General features: G+C 36.0%; 1 protein-coding gene across 2 annotated transcripts in view; it reads right to left on the bottom strand.

Annotated features, from left to right (window-relative positions):
* Cntln (centlein) overlaps window positions 1–22496 on the bottom strand; it is a 273121-nt gene that overhangs the window by 132277 nt on the left and 118348 nt on the right. For both annotated transcript variants that reach the window (XM_051163969.1, XM_051163971.1), the window contains exons 9-10: window positions 8511–8663; window positions 6816–6941 (exon numbers count right to left, since the gene is read on the bottom strand). In XM_051163969.1, coding sequence (XP_051019926.1) covers window positions 6816–6941; window positions 8511–8663 — 279 coding nt within the window. The remainder of the gene's footprint in view (window positions 1–6815; window positions 6942–8510; window positions 8664–22496) is intronic.

The following is a 22496-nucleotide window of genomic DNA, read 5'->3' as shown; positions in this document are numbered from 1 at the left end:
GCCACATCTAACCACGAGTGCATTTACAATTTTCCAATACTTTTTAAAGCCAAAACCACTTTTTCCTTATTCAGAGAACAAGCTTGCTTGATCAATTCAATCAATTCACTGAATTTTTGTGCACTGTATATAGTGTCATATTTTATGTTAAATTAATTACATTCTTCCCTTATTATTAGTTCATAGATATACACATATTCATATTTACTTTAGAAATGTTTATATTTTTCCTTTATCAATAACACAAGGATTTGCTCATATATATGAAAATTATTTTATTAAAAATATAAGGATAGTAATCATAGTAAAAACAACTCTTCAGGCCACAAATCCATAATTTACTTGTAAAAAGCACAGGGATTTCACAGAGGGAAGAAACAAAGGATGAACATATGCTATAAATAGTGTAATTTAACATTTAGGTTCTACCATGAAGACTGGAAGGGGAGAGATAAGTTTAGTCATTTTGAAGTATAGCAAATGAAAGAACTATTTATTAGATATAGCCATATCACAAAGTCCAATCTGCTGGTCCTAAGAAATTGTATTTATGTCACTGTACTACTTATGAACTGTGTTTCTCAAACTAAAACAAGTAACTTTATTCCTCCTGAGATCTTCAATTGGAAAACAAAAATAACCAGCATTCAGGGACTAGAGAGGTGTCTCAGCACGTGAGAGTGCTTCTACCTACACAGAGGCTAGCAACTACGTGCAACTCAAGTTTAATGGGATCTAACACCTTCTGCCCATTTTGGGCAAAATACACACACACACACACACACACACACACACACACACACACACACAGGCAAAACACTCATAAAATAAAAAGTACGAGTTTTTAAAAGTATATTCATATTATCGCATGATGAGCTTCTACAATAAGTTGCTAGAAAACCAGATCCTCTCTAGCTTGTAGTGACGTAAAACGAGTGGGCACTCGACACTCATATTTGAAGTACATTCTGAGAGTTTTTTTCTATTAGCTACATAAACTTACAAACACAACTAAATTCAACTTCTTCTACAAAATACAGAATAGAAAACAGAGGCTTGCAGGGAGAAGCTTGGCAGAGGGCCTTCTCTAGAGACACGCACAGCACAACAGAGCTTCCTTTATCATCCTTTCTCTGGGTATTAACAATGATAGCCTTTTCCTTTAGAGTTCACCACTTCCTTGGCCACGTACTTCTCATCTAAATTGGAAGATAATATTTATAATTTGCATTACTTTACTTCAACTCTGTCTCACCAGTATGAATGCCTTTTCTCTCTGCTTTTATTATGCTTATAGTAGAGTTCTCTTAAGTGACTGTCAGGGCATTGGAGTCATGTTCATACTAAGAAGTGTTTTGTACATGTTATATACATTTTTAATAAGGAAAATGGTATAAAATGGCATTCCTTGCCTGGACTGTTGAGAAAAAGTATTATCTAGTAGAGCTTTAGAATACTTTCAATAACTGCTGCAAATACCTAAATACCTAAAACAGCCATTAAAACTTTCAGATACTTATTTTAATTTCATGACAGACATTTACATTTAGTATGGATCACTTTTCTTCATTTTTAAAATAGAATCTATTTATATCTCTTCTAGAATGAACTAAAACTTGAATTTTTCATACTGCATCAACTCAACGAACTAAGTATTAATTCTCTTATTAGGAATTATAACAATTCTATATTATAAATTTCTTAATAAAGTAACTTAACTGTAAGAAATGTTTACAAGAGACTAAGGTCACAATACTTTTCAAAAATAAGATTATACTTAAGCTATGTAAAAAAAATCTTCAGTAGCTTACTGTAATTATTCTTATTGAGATCAAATTTATCCCCAATAATCTCTTATTTTACAATTAGTTTTTAAAAAAAATTTTGTCAGGTTTTTGGTTTTCTACGGTAATTACAGTTTGTAGTTATGTAGGATAAAAAGTGATTTTAGTAGAACAATGATCTTTGTTTTAATTTTACTTGTCTCTACATTGATGTGTAATACTCCAGTGCTCACATAATTCTTATAAAGTTCTTAACACTTAAAATATTAAAAATGAAGTCAAATCAAAGTTTATAAATCAATGTAATATATAATTAATGATATATTTAAATATACTTTCACCCACATGTCTGATGCTATGGAGCTCTTTTGTCTTCCTTCAAAAATAGAATCAAAATGTTATAAAAATGTAAATATAGGAACTATTTCATTTTTCCCTACCTAAATACTTTAAAACAGATATAACCTAAGTTCATATGTCAAAAGATGATTACCTCTAGAGAAACGGCGAAATGATTAACCAAAGACTCTTTATAACCTATATATACACATTATACATTGAATTCTAACTCTTTAAGTCTTAATCAATGTACTATAGTAAAAATAAAAAGAATAGTATTTTATAAGAGGTATATTGTCATCAAAAGTCATACAACCAAATCAAGTGTATAAAATGATACATTTTATGTTATTAAATATCAAATCTTCCTAAAAGGCACACAAATATTTCAAGTGTAGCCATGAATTAGACCCATTCATTGGATCATTCTATAAAACATTTACTAAATTCTTTCTATAAATTTTGACTTTGAAAACATTAGGGACGCTGAAACATTAAGGAACAAAAACTAAACTGTTTCAAGTGACTTTTCTCAAAGATATTTGCATATTCTATCCTTTCCTATTTCGTAAGAACAGGAGTGATTCTTGGTCTGGTCTTGGGTTTGGCTAGATGTCTTTGGTAAGATGAGATGAATCAGGAGCATCAGCTCTGTTCAGAAGCACTGATTTGGTCTTTAAAGAGCAGGAACACAGGCTTAGGGAAGTAAGCAAAAAATATTTTTTTCTTTGAGAATTTCATGCATGTTAAGACAGATACTGAAGAAGGTGACATGGAAATAAAAATAAAATAAAGAATAAACTGATCTTAGCAGAGCACATTTCCTTCAATCCCAAGCATGAAAGACACACATATCTCAGAGAGAACAAGTTACACACGAGGCACAGGATTGATGCTGGGGGAACAGGGTGGACAAAGATTTCATCTGGGGTCAGTCCCTCTGTTAGTTTCAAAGTAGTACAGTACATAAAACCAGAGCTTGTTCTGTTGAGCTGATCGCTATCTTCCACAGGTGTTATCAGTCAACTTTCTTGCCTAGAGCCTCTCAGTTCGCCTGATGCTTTCAGCTCATTAGCCCTTCAATACATGCATGCAGGATATTTCAATCATATTCACCCCCTACTTCCCTTCCCTAACTCACCCAGATCCACTGCCCATGCGCCGCCCAACTTTAGGTTCTCTCTCTCCCGTATATAATTACCCATTGAGTAAATAAAATGAATGGCCAGGCACAGTGCCATAGGCCTTTAATCCTAACACTTGGGAGGCAGAGGCTGACAGATCTCTGTGATTTCAAGGCTCTCCTGGTCTACAGAGCGAGATCTAGGACAGCCACAGCTCTGTTTCAGAGAGAAAGTCTGTCTCAAAAAAATAAGCAAACAAAATTAATGAAATCTCCAAAGACTGCATTAGGGATAATTAATTTTATCAAAATATAGAAATTTTATATGCACAGGGCTATGAAAAGATAGACATAAACATTATGTCCTCCTCAGCATTACTTGACAATCTGACACAGCTTAGACTCATTTGAAAAGAAAGCCTTAACTGAAGAACTGTCTAGGACAGATACGGCCTGTGGCAGGTCTGTGGAGGATTATCTTGATTCATAAACTGATATAAGGACTACGTCCAGCCCAGTCTGGATGGTAGCATCCCTAGGCAGACAGTCTCAAATTACAAAAAGAAAGGAGTCCCCCAGAGATTTGGCTCTAGGTTCCTGTCTTGATACCCCTCAATAGCGGGCTTTGGTGTGAAGAACTCCTGGAATCTGTCTTCATAGGTTGATGTACTGATAAAATCTTCAGGAAGTACACAGTTTGGTATAGTGTTGATCTGATGCCCTAACTACAATTTCCCTTGGGCTAACTTTAACACCCTAAAGAGCCTCCTTGGCTACCTCAGAGCCTGATTTAATGTCCTGATTAACAGTTAACGATCTTTGGGATGTTTTAACAAAAGCCCATCGCCATCAAACAGCTAAGCATGCTATCAGATAACATTTAGGCCTTTGGTTGAGATTCCTCTGCCCCGTAACTGCCCACTTACTGTTCCCACCAATGTAGTTTTAAAATGTTCTAATTTATAACTTTCTTTTTTTCTGACACTATAAAAAGTCCATGAAACTATTTCCTCATTGGGGGATTGTATTTGAAAAGACCTAAATATGTATTTCCTGGCTATCATCATCACTCAAAGGCCAGAACGAAATTTCACTATATATCAATGAGTAATAGCCTAAAAGAAGAGGTCAGAACAAAATATTTTATAATCCAGATGGAGATGGTTGTATAGGTCAACCTACTTCTACTCCCAGAATGAAAAATAAAGAAGCAAGTTGTGTTCTAATCCTGGTATATTAGTATGTGATCTTTTTTTGGAGATAATATTTATAAAAAGGTAATCAAATAAAAATGAGGTCATTAGGTGGGTCCTAATCTAATATCCTTCTAAAATGGTAAAATACAGACACAGGATGAATGAAAGATACGCATGGAAGGACAATGTGAATAGCTAAGCAACAAGAAAAAGGAGGAAGGATACTACCAACACAACAAGCAGAGGATACTACCAACACAGCAAGCAGAGGGTACTACCAACACAGCAAGCAGAGGGTACTACCAACACAGCAAGCAGAGGATACTACCAACACAGAAAGCAGAGGATACTACCAACACAGCAATCAGAGGATACTACCAACACAGCAAGCAGAGGGTACTACCAACACAGCAAGCAGAGGGTACTACCAACACAGCAAGCAGAGGATACTATCAACACAGCAAGCAGAGGGTACTACCAACACAGCAAGCAGAGGGTACTACCAACACAGCAAGCAGAGGGTACTACCAACACAGCAAGCAGAGGGTACTACCAACACAGCAATCAGAGGGACTCGTCCGGCTGAGGCATTGGAACTGGCCTGCCCCACAGAACCCCAAGACAATACATTTCTGTTGTACTAAGTCACTGAGTATGGGGTGCTGCCTTCCAGTAGTCCTAGAAAAACACACTTTTATCATCACTGTCCATAGAAGCCAGAGCTTATACCCAGTAAGTGTGTATTCTACCACTGAGCGTCAATCCTCATGTGAAAAAAGTTAACCCCTATTGTGAAGTTTTAAGATGGCAGGAACTTTGAGTGACTGTAGTGCTTGGGGGTTTGGCCTATGTGAGTTGAGTAAGATTAGACCAGTTCTGGGTTTTTTGTTTTTCCTATGAAGACCTCAAGGGTGAACTGCAGTGGCTTAGTACAAAGAATGTTTCCTGTCTCTCACTGTCATGCCCTGAGCCTTGGGGCTCTGCCTGCATTAGTTTATCACTAGATGGGGCCCCTCCCCGCGCAGTATCTGGTACACTAAAGAAATCAATTTTCTGGTTTAGGTACAAATGTCCGATACTGTGTTAATAACAAAAACATACCCCAATTAAGTAATAAAAATAGACAGCATTTCTCATTCTGTTGAAAATCTCAGTGGGAAAAAAAAAAAAAAAAAGGAAGATTGTTCTCTCTCCTTGACCATCGCTGAGGCGAGACACTGATTTTCTCTTGTCTTTGAACTCTAACAGACTTGGATATGAACTTACACAAGGCGTCCTGGTTCTCCAGCCTTAGGACTCACACTGGAGTCTCTTAGCCATTGGCTCTCTTAGACCTCCAGTTCTTAATTCTAGATACAAAACTTCTCAATTTCTGTAACTCTTGTGAGTCAATCACAATTTAATGTAAATAATCCTATATGAAATTAGGATATAGATGAATATATAAGATCATATATATACATGCATGCATACATACATATACACCTACATATAATTAACTATATCTTATATGTAACTATAACTAACATATAGCTAACCACTATCATCACGAAAGCTCACTTTCAAAGACAAAGCAATGATGTATATGAAAATGGGCAGAGAGTTAATTTAAATACCACATGACATGTTCTGTAATAAATTCAGTCGAAATGTAAAATAATAACACATATTTATTTGGTATTTTCATTGGATTTGCATTTGTTTTGTTTTTGCAGGCTTGGGGATTAACCACAAGGCTGTGCATGTATTAGGTAAGTGTTCTCCTACTGAGCTACATCCTTTCTCTATTGAATTCTCATGTAAAAGTAACTGTGATGAGTAATCTTAATTATCAATTTCATTAGGTTTAAAATCACGTAGGAGACAGAAGTCTTGGTGTGTCTGTGAGGTCCTGTCCAGAGAGGTTCAGCTGAAGAGAGCAGATACATTCTGAATGGAAGCACTGCCCCACCCCATAGATGATGGTCTCAGACCCATCATTGCATGCTCAGGGCTTGCCCTATAAGGAAACTAATGCAGTATTTATAAGAGACCCGAGCAAAGTGAATATGGTGTTTAACCCTATTTAGTCTTAAACCGTTTATCATATATAATGAACAACAGGAAAATCTTTTTCCATTACATATGGTCTTCTACTTTTGTGTCTAAAATAATGTTAAGAAATGTATTCCCAATTTTATTTGAAATTAATGAACACATATTTCACTTTCAAGCAGTAATTTTTCCTACTTTACAATCCTAAGAAATGTCTTAAAGACTGTATGTTTGTATATAAAACTTGCATTCAGAAAAAAACAGCAAGCAGTAATTTATACTTGTTATGTTGTATTTTTCTTTACGTGGTTATGATTAAAGAAATGGTTTGAAGTTCACCTTTAGCTGTAGTGTCTTCTCTAAGTTTTCAATCTTTCTTTCAGCGTTTTTCAGCTTCCTTAGCTCCTCGGAGTACATGAAAGAGCTCTTTGGGGACAAAGACCTTGAACGTTTCACAGGTGGTTCCTGGAGAATAAAACAAGGACATGGTTGAACTGGCTGAAACACTGGATTATGAAAGACATGCAAAATTAAAGTACAAGTAATTTTGAATACTAATAATGAATTATAAAAAAAAAGTCCTGCATGGAATACTGGAGAAATAACAAGCGGAATTACCACAGTGCTACAGCTAAAGGTTTCTCTGTGACTCGTTAATGAGAATATTCATTTACATTTACATTGTTTCTTTCAGAATAATGATGTCCCATTAGGGAAGACTAAAGGGTTATAGACTCAGAAATGCAAGAAACCTCATTACAAAGGAGGGGATAGAGGCTGGTCTAATTGCTCTATAAGGGTCCAAGGTTACACTTGATAGGACAACCAGAAACAAGAGGGAAAGGATTTTTTCCCCTTTGAAATAGTTTAACACACTGTGAAGTTGAAGGAACAATATGCTTGAGGAATATAAATACAACAGACAGTAGATCTTATACCATAATGACCATATGGTCATTAACTGTAATGTGGCTAACTAGAGACAAGGATGTGTGTTTATATTATGTAGCTCCATATACCAATCTGGAGACAAAATGCAAGAAAATGACTATAAAGCTGGGCAGCAGTGTTCTCCTTCTGTGCATGTCCTTACGAAAAAGAAAGAGAAAATGTTTAAAATACACCTGTTCTTACTTTCCTTGCCTATGGAGATCAAAATAGGGTATCTTCCCATTTCAGCAAAACAGCAAACAACTAAATTTGTTTTTTAATCTTATGCATTTTTTCTTTCACTTAAATAAGGCTTGAGACACTACTCCAAAACAACAAGAGCTACAAAATGCAGTGCTATTGTGATAAGTAAATAAAATCCACACTTCTGGAAATTACTAACAATATTATAAGGTACAGATAAGAGTGCTACAGCTGCACCAATCAGTTTCATTTAAAATGTTTCCATATTTAAGGCAGCTTGTTCTAACCATGAAAGAAGAAGGAAAATGGAAAGAACGCAGTCCCCCGCAGCGGTGCCTGTGCTTACAGGAGCACTCTTCTGATGTAACAGGTGTGAGGGAAAACGTGCAAAACTCCTTACTTTTAGGGAAAAAGTTACTCCAGCTGATCTATAATCTTTCTATGCTCTCTATGAGTAAATATTCTATAGAAGAGTCTGCTGCATAACATAAATATATAGTGCACACCAGAAAAAGAACAAAGAAGAAAAGCAGAGAACTTAAAAAGAAATATGCATGTAAAGTGTGCTGTTTTATCTTTATTTCTATCCTTTAACTCTCTTTAAAAAAAAAATTAAGGTTGAGGAATCTTAGTATTTTATGTTCCATATAGCCTGTACTTTACATATCATACTGGAACAAAGATGGATATTATATACATTTTCCTTTTACTTAAAATCAGGACTTTAAGTAACTTCATTTCACAATAAACTCTATTAGGTAAATGAGAGATCCTTGACAAAAATTAAAGTCTTTATTCTTAGACTATAGAAGGAAAGGCACGCCTGCTTTCCTCTGCTGGCTTGCTCCCTGGCCTTAGCAGCCTCCCCGACACATGCCTAGGATGATAAAGCATCTCTACCTTGCGTCTCCCTTCAGCACTGTTCTCTGGGAAGCTCTGCACACCAGATCTGTTCTCCGACAATTTCTCATTTGCCACTTTCAGCTTATTCTGTAAATACTCGATTTCAGACTTCTGTGAGACCATTAATGTTTCCAAGCTTGATAACGATGCCTGTTGAGACAACTGTTTTTTAAAGTTTGTATATAAAATCCACATATGCTTATATTTTACATCATTTACAAATTTGAGTACATTTCTATTATACCATGGTATATGCCTATGTCTGTAAATCTACGAATCTTTATAATAAGCTTATAACAACAGACAAGTATCTCTCACAGAATACTCCTTCTACTCCTTACCACCACACTTACAGAACACAGGATATTAACCTAGGGGAAGGAAAGTACCAGCAACAGGGAGATCTTACCAGCCTATGGAGTACCACAAATTAACAATCTGTTCATGTACCATAAACTTCTGGTTGTTAGTGCCACATTTTAATAATAGGAATCACAGGGACCCTGTTTATGAAAACTAGCTTTCTGTGATAGTCGACCATTTTCACTGAATGATTTGAGAGCACAAAATGCCATACACAAACACTTATCGAAATTAACCACTTCCTTTACAGATGATAAAATACTGAATCATTATGAAAATAGCATTTTCACTGATTTAGCCTTTTTCTAAAAACGTATTTACTATTTGTTTCTGAGTTATATACGTCCACTACACATATAGAGGAGCCCTAAGGAGGGTGAAATAGGGCATCTGATCCCCTGGGACTGTCGTCATGGACGGCTGTAAACCACCATGCTGAAATAAGTCCAGCTACTCTGCAGAAGCAGCAAATGATGGTAACCCCAGAGCCATCTCACCAGTCCACTATTGTTGATTTAATCACAGCAAAATACCAATCTTAGGATGTGAAAATTATCAATATGGATCCAGTAGCCCTGAAAATATTTTTCATTACAAATTATGCACAGGCCAACCTTTCCCAAATGATATTACCAAGAATTTTGACAGCATATAACCACTAATTACATATATGTGTGTATATGATGTGTGTATGCACATCTGTGTACATACATTCTGATGAACAAAGATATTTTGTTCCTATTTATCTTTTCTTTTGTAGTAGAATACAAAAAAGTACATAGTCCTAACATATACTTTGTGAAATGAGAGGACTATTTTATTTGTATGCTTTTAATTTTAGGATTTTTTTGCATTTAAATCACTAGATTAATGTCCAAGGGTTCATTTACTGTACTGTGAACATTTCCTTCAGAGTTGTTTGTCTTGTACTGCTAAGGTCACACATCATTTTGTTGTGGACACTAAATTAAAATCGTCAGCCACTTTTCTCCCACAGTTTGAGTTCCTTGCCCCTTCTCTTCTCCCTATTTTAAGCATCATGCTGTTTTTATTCTTTGATTTTTCTTCCTATTAAAATCAAACATATGTTGTTCACAAATATGTCCTTTGTCTGACAAGCTAAACACATTTAAAAGCACTGCTTTTGTCCATGTCACCATCAACAGTTTCGAAGGACGGATATATATGTATGTGTGTGTGTGTGTGTATATATGATGGCTATATTGGCTACACACACACACACACACACACACACACACACACACACAGGTGTGTGTGTCTGAAATAGGGTTTCTCCGTGTAGCTTCAAGCTCAGAGATCTACCTGCCTCTGCCTCCCAAGTGCTGGGATTAAAGGCGTGGGCCACCAGGCCTGGCTACAAAGGATATATTAACACCCTGTCATTTCCTAAGTAAATTTTGAGTAAATTTTCAAGGTCAACTGAAAATTTATTAAAACAGGGGAAACATAATTTTAGTCATGAGAATAGGTAATAAGAAATCTGAGGTTCTTTTAAAAGTGAGTTTTTAAGACATTAATGGATTATAATACAATAAAGCAAAGATTATTTAAATTTTAATAAGGAATGATAAATAGGTCAAATGTACATAAAGACATTAAAATAGTCCAGTAGCCAATATTGCAAGTGAAATTATGCCTTATTTCAATTACTTACATTGGTGATATTCATATAATAAAATAGATTTTTAAGCTGCATTTTTCAAAATTCAACAAACAACTCTTAAATTTTGAAAAGAATGATAACTCAAATTTAGTTAGGATTAGCAGATAATGCAGCAAGTAAAACAAGCTATACTTGGTATTGAAGACATTAAGCAGAGACACTTGTATCCAACATCTTATGATGTAGTTTCTCTCTTCTTTTTCTCATGTTATATATGTTCTCATATCCTTTAAATCAGAAACTACCTCTTGACTCTTGTCACTTTGACAGGAGATACATTCATAACTTTTCACTTTTTCCCCCTAAAATAACAATATTTTAAGTTTAAGGGATGGCTGGGCACAGTGAAGAATGCCTGTAACCTCGCTGAAGACAGGACTACTGAGTGTGGGGTCATCCTAGTATACAACGAAAATCCCCGACTAACCTGAGCTCCTTAGCAAGACTGTCAAAACAAAACAAAACCAGAAGCCAACATGATGTGTAAAGCACACTCTGCATTACCATTCTGGGATAAGGAATGCATTCGTGGTATTTCCACCCAGTTGTTTTCAAGGAAAATACTACTTTATATACTTAGATGACTTCTTTGCATTAAGAACCTTGTGAGAGCAGCTTTGAACTCATCTCTTTTAATTTTTTTTTTTTTTTTTTTTTTGGTTTTTCGACAGGGTTTCTCTGTGTAGCCTTGGCCATCCTGGACTCATTTTGTAGACCAGGATGGCCTTGAACTCACAGTGATCCGCCTGCCTCTGCCTCCTGAGTGCTGGGATTAAAGGCGTGTGCCACCACGCCCGGCTCTCATCTCTTTTAAAATGTGACAATGCTTAGCCCTCTGTTAGCATTATTTGTTGCCTCGCTTGTTCTTATATTTCCCCAAAGACGTGGAAAGCACTGTGTCCTGCTACACAGTTCCTACTAAACCCAGCGCAGAGACCTCCGTACTCCAGCCACACAAGCCTCATTTAGCTCCACAGGCAGATCAATCTCCCATCTTTGGGGCTTTTGCATTTGTTGTTTTCTTTACCTCCATCTAGTCCCAAAGGTTTGTCTCTTGAATTCTTTGTATAGCAGAGATTTAAAAAAAAAAAAAATCACTATTTATCATTATTCTCTGGGTCTCCAATGGGCCTCTTGCTAGCTTGTTTGCTTTCTTTCTTTCCTTCCTTCCATCCACCCCTCTTTTTTCTTTTTTCATTCATTCATTCATTTACTCATTCCTTCCCTCCCTCCTTCATTCCCTCCCTCCCTTCCCCCCTCCCTCCTAATTCAATGCTTTGTAGTGCTAAGCATCAATGTCAGGGCCCCAAGTGTGGTAGAGAAGCAATCTCCTGATGAAATAGTCTACGAACCCTATACTGTCATCTGAATTATAACTAATTGCACGACATATTTATTACTTTATCTCTTTGTTATCATGTGGGAAAATTTCATGATTTAAATTTTAAGCATATTTTATTAAATAGTTTCCCTTAATTGAGGCATAAAAAGAAAATTGAAAATATACTCAATATTATAATTGTGCTAATGACTCCAAAATGTATCCATGATAAGTTGAGCAAAAAAGGGTACATATACCACACAGAAAGTATACCAGGCAAGCATAAAATAAAATTAAACTTCTACAGTGAGAATTTTTAAGTGGAAGGATTAAATGTGAATCTTCACAGCTTTATGTGTTTTAATGAACATTTTGTTAAATATTTCCCTTTTTCATACAAATAAAGGGATTAAACACAAGTCTGAGATGTAACTGCAGACTTCAAAGGGAGAGGAGATTATGATTCTATTTTATACTGACTTTTTAAAATCAATATACATTCAAAAATATTCATAACACTTATTTCTGTGTATGTATGGTGGAGGTAGGTGTGCATGTGTATAGGGCAAGAAAAAGTTGTGGAAATTTGTTTTTTCTTCAGCCACATGGTTCCAGAGATTGAACTCTGGTCAGTGGTCTTGGCAGCAAGCTCCTTTACTCACTGAGCCATCTCACCAGCCCTCAGTGGACACTTTGAAGAACAGTTTTCTATGTGCAGAAAGATATAGGAAACATTTTCTAGAGATCTTCTGCTTCTGTCATCTTTGTTACCCACCCCTCTATTGATAATATCTTAAATCATGATTAAACAGTGTCCAAACATTATTATTAACTGCATAGTTTGTTTAGTTTTCTTTATTTTTTACTTAATGTTTTCTGTATTTCAGTTTTCTGCCTGGGATATATTATATTTGGTTGGCATATCTCATGACTGTACCGATTTCTCAAACTTTCCTTATTTCTTATGAGCTTCACTGATTACTACTATATGATGTACCTCCAACAGACTTTGTCCTCAAAATACACCAAGGTCATGAGTCTTGAAGAGAGACAATACAGGCATCATGTCACTGTCACCGCATCCTATAGAACATACTGTATTTGTCCATTTTCTATTGCTACAACAAAACATCTGGAGCTACATCATCTAGATAAAGAAAAACAGCTTCTTTCTCAGTTTTGGAAGCTCAAAGTCCCAGTAGGAAAATGGTTCCAGTCTTGAAGAGGGCCTTCCTAACCATGCCACATCACAACAGATAGCTCCAAGGTGGAGTGTGTTCTAAAGGAGCAGACAAAATGGTAAGACAGAAAGCTACAATATTAAGCTCACTTTGTTTGTTTTGGGTTTTTTGAGACAGGGTTTCTCTGTGTAGCAGTGGCTGCCTGCAACTCATTCAGTAGACCAGGCTAGCCTCGAATTTGCAGAGATCTGCCAGCCTCTCTACCTCCCTAGTGCTGGGATTAAAAGTGTGCAGCACTACCACCTGGCTCAAGCTCACTTTCTTATAAGAACTCTGTCAGCCATTAACTGACCGATGTCACAAAAACTACAGCAACCCTTCCAAGCACAACACCCCTAAATAACCTAGTTCTATCTCATAAGCCCCACATAAAGGTGCTATAGCCTCCTAACATCTCCACACTGGAGACCAAGTATCCAATAAGGAAAAAGCCCTTGGAAGATATAAGCCATAAGGGAACCTTGTAATATAGATTCCAGCAACAAGTTTTTGTGACTACAGAAGGGGACCTTGCTCACCTGGGTAAAGTTGTATTTACTAAATTACTGTATTATAAACTCACTCTTGTGTCTTACCAGATTGCGTCTTTCCAAACATTAATACTGAATACAAAAACATGTAGCTATTTTATATATACATAGCACATATATGATGGTAGACAGCCTTATGTATCATCATGCGTCCTTTCATTCTTTAAGGGCTGTTTAGAGACATAACAAAACCGAGCTAACCAAGTCCTCTCTTTATGGAAGTCCATTCCTAAAATCTAGTTCTTAACATCTTAGAATTTTAGATCTTGGTTAACAATTATTTTGAATTTTTCTATAATAAAGAGTATTGGGATACTTTTTAGTTTACTTTCTTGAAACGTAATGGTACAGTGTGAGACCATAGTTAATCTGATAACAATCAGTAGAATATGTAGAAAAATCTCCAGTTGGAAATAATCACTGTTTTGCTTTGGTGGTAAAGACTGAACCCAGGATCCTCCATCTGATAAATTAGTGCTGTGTAATACCATTGCACACTGGTCCTTCAGGTGATTTTGTTTTGTAAAAATTCTATGGAAAATATAGAAGCTGAGAAGTAAGTAGCTCCTCAGGGTTGTGTCAATTGCTTAAAAAAAATAATATTTATCCAGACACAGTAGCACTTGAGAGGGAGAGGCAAAGGATCACAGACGCATGATCCTTATCTCCAAAAAACCCAACAAAACAAGGGCTGAGCATCTAAAGCTGTGATAGAGGACCGGCCTGGCATTTTAGTGCTTCCAGCACCACAAACAAACAAACAAGTGCAATAATTTACACATGTTTCCTTATGCAAAGGCAACAGTACACACTACTGTCACTACAGGAAGCTGACTGAACGTGACATGAAAAGTGCAAGATGTGTCACAGCTATCAACAGTTACTAGGAATTATGAGGTAAATTGTTTGGGTTATTTAATCATACATTAAAAACTCTTGAGTATTGTTAGTGGGGAAGTACATAGTTTTGCTATTCACACACATTATCTCACTTCTTTAAGAAATTTAGGAATTCTAGGGATAGATGCAGGGACCTCCTTATTGGTACTCTAGGTGAGAGAAGTATGGGAGAATGGGGAAATAGAAGGATCCAGAGGGTCCTAGAAACCTACAAGAACATCACGACAGGTGGATCTGGACCCAGGGGGATCTGCTCAAACTACTGCACCAACCAAGGACAATACACGCAGTAAATATTGAATCCCTACTCAGATCTAGCCAAGGGACAGGACATTATCCACAGTTGTGTGGAGATCAGGGTCTGCCTCTGACATGAATTCTGGCACCCCATATTTGACCACTACCCCTTGGTGGAGAGGCATGGTAGCACTCAGAGAAAGAATAAGAAGGCTACCAAGATGAGACATGATAGGCTGTGACCGTATGGTGAGGAAGGAGGTCCTCTTCAGTCACAGACCTAGGGGAGGAGAATAGGGTGAAAGAGGGAGGGAGGGAGGAATGGGAGGAGACAAGCAAGGGGATAACAATTGAGTGCAATCTGAATAAATTAATAAAAAAAAAAAGAAAAAAGAAATTTATGGATTCTAATCTTGACAAAAATAATGTGGCCTTTTGGGGAAAAATGTGAAAAGAAACTATCTTTTTAGAAAATTCTCCTAAAGAAGGATTTAGCTGAAATCAAGTCTAAATATGTATATATTTAAGGTCTATGATATGTGTGTGTTTGAATATGTAATAAAGATATTTGTCAGAGACACTGGCAACTTCAACGATTTTGAAAAACAAGTAAACCTTACAAAAGGTGACAGTGTATGAAAAGTCTATAAATCATATGAATGATTTTCTTCTCATTAAAAATGGAATTCTGTTTTGTACTTAACATTGGACAAAACGGTTAGTTCTAAAAATGCAGAGTTGGCTGCCAACTCCTAGACAAACATTGTTAGCTGAACTGTCCATAACCCAGGGTACAGACCCTTAAGGAAGATCACAATTTAATATGATATTGTAGACCAACTGTTTTATCACCATGGTCCACAAATAAAAGCAGATACCACTTTTTACCTCTACTTTACTAAACTAAGGATTGTCTAAAATCAGTAGCACTTTCTTTGTAAAGACACAAATACTTACATTTCTTATATCTACTCGCTTTTAGCTAAAATGTCCTCATATTGCATTAGAAGTCACATAATAAAGTCATTTTTCACTCTCTTGTTCATAAATACCATTCAAACGTCACAGTCCAGCTAGACTCAGCAGTAACAACACTCAATTCTAACTCTCTTCGCATACCTAAGGTTCCTATCATATCCTCATTAGTTAATAAAAGGCAAAATATAATATCATAATTTCCTTCCATAAACTATATAAAACTCAACCCTGAATGGTTGTACTGCTAGTGGTTCTACAGACAACAGTATCTCTGTTGGAAAAATCCTAGAACAACAGATGAAGCTGTGGTATCTGAAATAAATCAGTCACATTACCCACTCAAGACAAGTGATGTGTGTGTAACAAGCGTGCTTAGAGTCTCAGTTCCACAGTAAACACACTGAATATAAGTCCCAAAACTAAGAATAAACTAATACTAGAAGTGCTTAAAAATCCTATTAAAATACTGGTTTTTCTTATAGGTTTCTTATAGATTTTACCAACAAATTACAAAATGAAATTTTGTAATGAAAAGCATTTCCAGGGATTTCAAAAATATTATAAGCCTCTCTCTCTTTTGAAATTTACAAATCTGAATATTTAAGGTATATATTAATAGTATCCTAAAGTGAACTCTTAGGCTCACAGAATTAGATTTCCTCTGTGGCATATCTCTAAATATATGACTTTTGGGGACAATCAATCATCTATTATAATACATACTCTTACCTTTATAAATGCTTAACACTTATGTCACCAGAAAGAAAATCACAATGTGTGCACTGATGACATAAGCGAGGGACTCGGCTTGTTATGCACTATCATCTCTATACATTAAAACCTCAATCATGCTCAAACAAAGTCACTAAAGTGTGGTTTTCAATCTGCTAACTATGCATTCCATAATAGCCTGTAATTATTAAAAACTGACAAGAAAGCTACGCCACCTGTGTTTATGTGAAGCCAGGTAATGAAAAAAACAACAACGCTGTCATCACCTCTCAATTCCTGATTGCATTATCAAAACTGTAGCCGAGTTTGGCATCTGGGTGTGACCTTGTTAACTGCTAGGGTAATTAAATTTATTCTATTGGGAAAAAGGATGATAAATTATTAGCAAGAAGATTTTGTTCACATTTTATTAAATTGGCCTGTCAAAGGGTTGGCCAAATTATCAAGGGCCTCATTTATTGGAGGCCAGCCATATTGCCACATCTGTTACAATTATTTATAATTTCAGCAGTTGAAAACCAACTGAGTTAGGCATCCGCCATGTAAAGTAATTTACAAATTATCTGATGAGGGAGTGTTTTAGCTTCTCCCTCATTTCTAGCCAGCAGAAAGCCGTGCTGTAATTACAGAACACGATTAGGTTCTTTGGGGAACTTATCTTGCACTCATAGCCATAGTAAGATGCAGCAAGAACATATGGAGTAGCTTGTGCTTCTGCTCCCCGAAGCTCGTGACCCGCCTGCCGCTGAGCCCTTGAGTTGAATTTGAATGAGAGTGCCATGGCTAATGTTCTACACATGCACCATTTATGCCACAAAACAAATCGGATCACTGTTAATTATGAAGCAGCTATAATCAGGCCTTCACATCTGTGTAATGTGAATCGCAGTAGGCTGTATTCCAATAATGTATGACTACCTTTGGGTCGCAAATTGCGAGCCATATTGCCTCAGTAGTAGTTACCGAATTCAAAGTAACTCCTTTGATAAAAGCCCATCACATAGATATTTCTATCCAGCTTTGTATGAAAAAAAAAAAAAAAAAAGTAAATCCACAAGTCTTCCTTTATCAGCTATTGACCAGAACAGTTAAAGCATATGGCACAAGTTCATTAATGAGCAACACAGAGAACTATAATTTAATGAAACCACTTGAGCTATAAAAATCAGATTTAGTTAATTCCCTCTTTTCCACTTTTTTTTTTTTTACATTTAGCCTAAATCTAGGAGTCTTCCTAAGGCACCCAATATATGTGTATATATAAATATATATATATTTATATATACACTCACACACATATTTAAAGTAAGTTTAAAATATCAGAATATCTATTTTGAAGGCAGAAACGGCTTATTTTTTTCAAATAGAGTAAAAGCTACATGATTATAATGAGTTTAATTTTTGTAAAAAATAATGCACAAAGAGCTTTAGAAAAAGTTCAGTGTATACACACACACACACACACACACACACACACACACACACACCACAACTTATAAGGAAATATCAAATCGTACATGGTTCAATAAATAGCTTTGGAAAGGGCCAAAATAGGGTTCACATTAAATTTCATTCACATTTACATGCGCATTCTATTTCAAATCTTATACAAATAGCCTCGACTATTTGTTTTTCAGAAAGTGAAGCCTAGCAGCGATGTTCCAAGAAAATAATATTCTTTTTTCCATGAGAATTTTTTCCATGGAAAGGCAGCTAAGCGGGCTGTACCCAGATGGCAAGCCAGCTACAGTTTAATTAATCCACTAAAAGCCATTCAGATTTCAGTAAGGGTAATGTAATTTTGAATAATAGTACAGAAAAAAATCACTAAACATTCTTAAGTTTTATTACAGCGGCAAGAGGAGTGCCACTATAGAGTAGTTAAATTTGAGTTGCGGTTTCCACTATATATGCTAAAATCCTAGATTTTAATATCCTGGGCTATTTTATTCTTGAAACTTAAAGTAAGTTTAAAATGCCAGAATATCTATTGGCAGCCTTTTAAAAACAGAAAGCAGCTTATCTTTCATGTAGACTAGAAGAGCTATGTGATTATAATGAGGTTGAACTTTGTGAAGATAATGCACAAGGAGACTTAAAAAGAGTTCAGTTAAGATTTACAATATAGAAAATCTTTAAATTTATATGTTAAGGCACTTTGTCATTTACCCCAGCTAAAAGTCATGTCCTGTTATTATAGGCTGCTCTTATCTCCCTAAGGTTGATTAAACAGGAAGCTATTACGAGATCACCCCACACCCTTGAGTGGCCACATCCACATAAACAACTGGTTAGAGCAGGAATGCCAAGAAGGACTAGAAGGAGAGCTGTGGGCGGCTGGGGGACAGAATGGGGCAGAAGAGGAGACTGACATGATCAGTGTACAGCGAAAGCATGTAGAAAAATACTGCAAAGCATTCCATGACTTTATACATTTGCTATATTTTAATAACAGTACATTATACAAAACACACCTTTAACAGAGTGCTTTAGAGCAAATAAAATCAACTTTTAAAAAATTTTACATGTATAAGTTAAAAAGCAATTAAGTATCAAATAAAAAGATCTCAAACATGACTTTAAAGTATATTATTCATGATATCTTAGCTTAATATATTAAAAGTTCTTTGATAAAGCAACAATATTATACCGAAGAAAGGAAACATTAATGGTATTGTCAGAATGAGAAAAAATGTGCTAGAATAAAAAAATTAGAGTCATAAAAGCAAACAAAGGTATAACAATATAAGACTGTGGTGTAAGTGTGCCCCAGTTCCCTACAGCGATGCTTAGCGGCATTCTGAGCCCTAGTAGAGGCCCTACAGTCTGGCTGCATCCCTGTCAAGTGACAAAATTAAACATTTCAGTTGATGCCTAATAGTCACTAGTAATTCCAGAACTTGGGTTGGCAAAAACACAAACAAACCCCACAAATCTGATAATGACTGACGCTGTTTTCTCAGTTGCTTTGTTTGATAATTGTATAAAACAAATCTGGTATTGTTAAAGAAAAGGCAATAGAACTTTTCAATCTAGAAACAATGATTCCCAATTACAAATTGACATTCCCTTCCAAATTCAACCTTTTCTTTCCCACTCTGAGCTCTGAAAACAGTGATGAAGAATACTTGATCAGTATTAAATTGTGTACGTGGTGAATGATCAGGTGTGTATTTTTTTTTTTACATGTTCATTCTAAAGGTACTCACTGAATTTGGAATACCAGACATTAAAAACAAAACAAAACAAACAAACGAGACAACCCAGTGGGAATAAAAGAGAAAGATATCAGTTTTTCTTGTCCCCATCAAATTCCAGTCCAGAGGGTCAGACAGACAAGGACAACAGTAAAGTCCAACACACAAAAAGCTTAATTAAAAAAAAATGTTTCAAGGAAAAAAAGTTTTCATATTTTTGCTTGAAATGAATACAAATATCCATGAGTTATTAACACCTGTACAAAGAATCCTGTGAAAGCACCTGTGATACAGCTCTGCAGTGCTCATTTCCCCATCAGGATGGAGAAGGCCATGCACATCAGTAAACTACAAGTTAATAGGATATCTGACCAAAGAGATACTGCATGAAAAATAGAAGTGTAAATATAATTTACCAAGGGAGTAGAAGCTATAGACCCACAGAGGTGCTCAGAGATAACTCAGGGTATGGCACAGAGGCAGGGGAGTGCTGTAACTATGGGGCTACTAAGGCAAAGATCTGGCAGAGTAGACTTACAGTAGGGTATGGGCAGCCACAACCAACAGCAAGGAAGAGAGAGCAAGGGACTTGTTGAATCTTGTATAGTAACTGTTATTGAACTAGTGGCAGAATTTTAAGAGGAATATAAGGGATAGAAGAACACCTGCAGGAAAAGAATGTCATGTAAAGATATAGAGAACATTTTCAATAAAATCCAAGAAGAAAAATTTCCAAACCTAGATAAAGACAGGCTAATTCAGGAAAAAGAAGCATACACAAGTCAAACAAACAGACCCAAATTTAAACTCCATATGACATACAATAATTAAAATACAGAACTAAGAAAGAGTACTGAAAGCCAGGCACAGTGGTGTATATCTGTAATCTCAACACTGAAAGAGTCAGAGGCAGGTGGATCACTGTAAGTTCTAGGTCACCCTGGTCTACAAAGTAACTCAAAGACAGCCAAGACTACACAGAGAAACCATCTCAAAAAACAAACGAACAAATAAGAAGGTATCAGATGCAGATGCTCAAGAGAGATGAAGTTACTTAAAAGGGCATGTGCACCATATATATACTAAGTATTAAACAAAAATATTTTCAATCACAAAGGTTTGGAAAGATATATTCCAAGTTCTAAAAGACCACAATTACCAGGCATAACTGTTACAGCCCACAAATCTATTAATGTTGAAGAAGAAACAAAATATTTCAATGGAAAAAAAAAAAAGACTAGATGGACTTACAATCAATAAAACTGCTGTACAGAAGATACTGCAAGGGATGCTTCAGATAGAAGAGAAGGACAGACACACAGGAACCAAAAGGAATAAACATACAGACAGGACCAGGAAAGTTTATCAACATAGGTCTAAGAAGACACCACAAACATCATTTTCTTCAGAAACAGGGAGCAGTCTGGCCTATACATCTGGCACCACAGAGTCCAGAGAAGGACATTTAGAACCCTACTATCTTGTTTTGATTTCAATTAAATAATGATTGTCTGTTCTTTGGTAATGGTAATATTATACTTCCTCTTTGAAAGAGGTCATAATAAAACAGACCTGACTGCTAACTTAAGTCAGTCTATTCATACATGAATTCAAACTACAGAACTAGCCTCAACTGTTCTTTGCATCCTACACACTTCATGCATTTATAGTTTTAGAACTGCACAATGCTTGTGAGAAATTATACATTTTCGAACAAAAGTAGCAGACACTGATACTGGATCAGACCCGACAGGTTGCATCCTCCAGCATACTGATATGCTGACATGCGACATTCCTTAAGTTCCATGCACAAGTGCTTCAGTTGCTGTTCATTACCAGAACAGAATATCTCCCAGGACAGCTTCGAAGAAAGCTCCTGATTCCAATTGGTACAGCAGTTCAGACTGTCCCACACAGGACTTTTATTAACTCCTAATTTCTCAACATTTATAGACTAGACTACAAGTGTTTAACCATTTTCCCAGTTTTATTTGGGCCCCTTCATAGGTATTATTCACCCCAAATCAGCCTGAAGAAGCCTTAAAAAGAGAACGCTGTCCCATTTCCCTTAAAGGGGGCTTGGTAAAATTTTGGGCTATGGGTGTTTATTTTCATTGGGAATTGTTATATTATTATTGGTTTTATTCAGAGAGAGAATGAGATTGGACTCATGAATTTTTCTCTGAGAATATAGAAATATATAGGAATGATAGGACCAAAGGTAGACTATTGAATCTACTCTTCAGCTTAAGGCCTTAATTGTTACTCACCAGGCTGTTTGTAATTCATTGGTATAGAATATTATATATTGATGTAAAATAAGTTTATTTTTAATTCATTGTACTATTCAATTTTATCACAAGAATATACATCACATGTTCAATAGATAGATAAGGTAAAATATTCAGATAAGGTTTTCAAAAACCTCAGAGACCTACAGAATATGGCATTTAAAGAATTCTTTATTGTTTTGAGGATTCTTTGAAAATGAGACAGGTTGACTCCTGGCAACACCAACCTGCCTCAAACAAGGAAATGAGCATCAAGGAACCTCCTTATGGAGATGGTTTCAAATGTGGCAAACCGGCCACTGGGCAAAAATGCCCTTGCTTTCTGACCCAGGCAGAATTCTGTCTGAAATGGGCAAGCTTGGATGCAGATGGAGTTGATGGCCAAATTCTGCCAAGACAGGGTAGTCAAGTCCTCAATAGTCCCTGATTCACAAATATGTCTGTCGGAAATATTGGGCCAGAAGGTTGAAGATGATGCTCCAATGTGTTAGAAAGTTTTTGGTGACTGT

Source organism: Acomys russatus, chromosome 2, assembly GCF_903995435.1.
Source record: "Acomys russatus chromosome 2, mAcoRus1.1, whole genome shotgun sequence".
NCBI lineage: Eukaryota > Metazoa > Chordata > Mammalia > Rodentia > Muridae > Acomys > Acomys russatus.
This window is presented reverse-complemented; position numbering and strand designations above follow the sequence as displayed.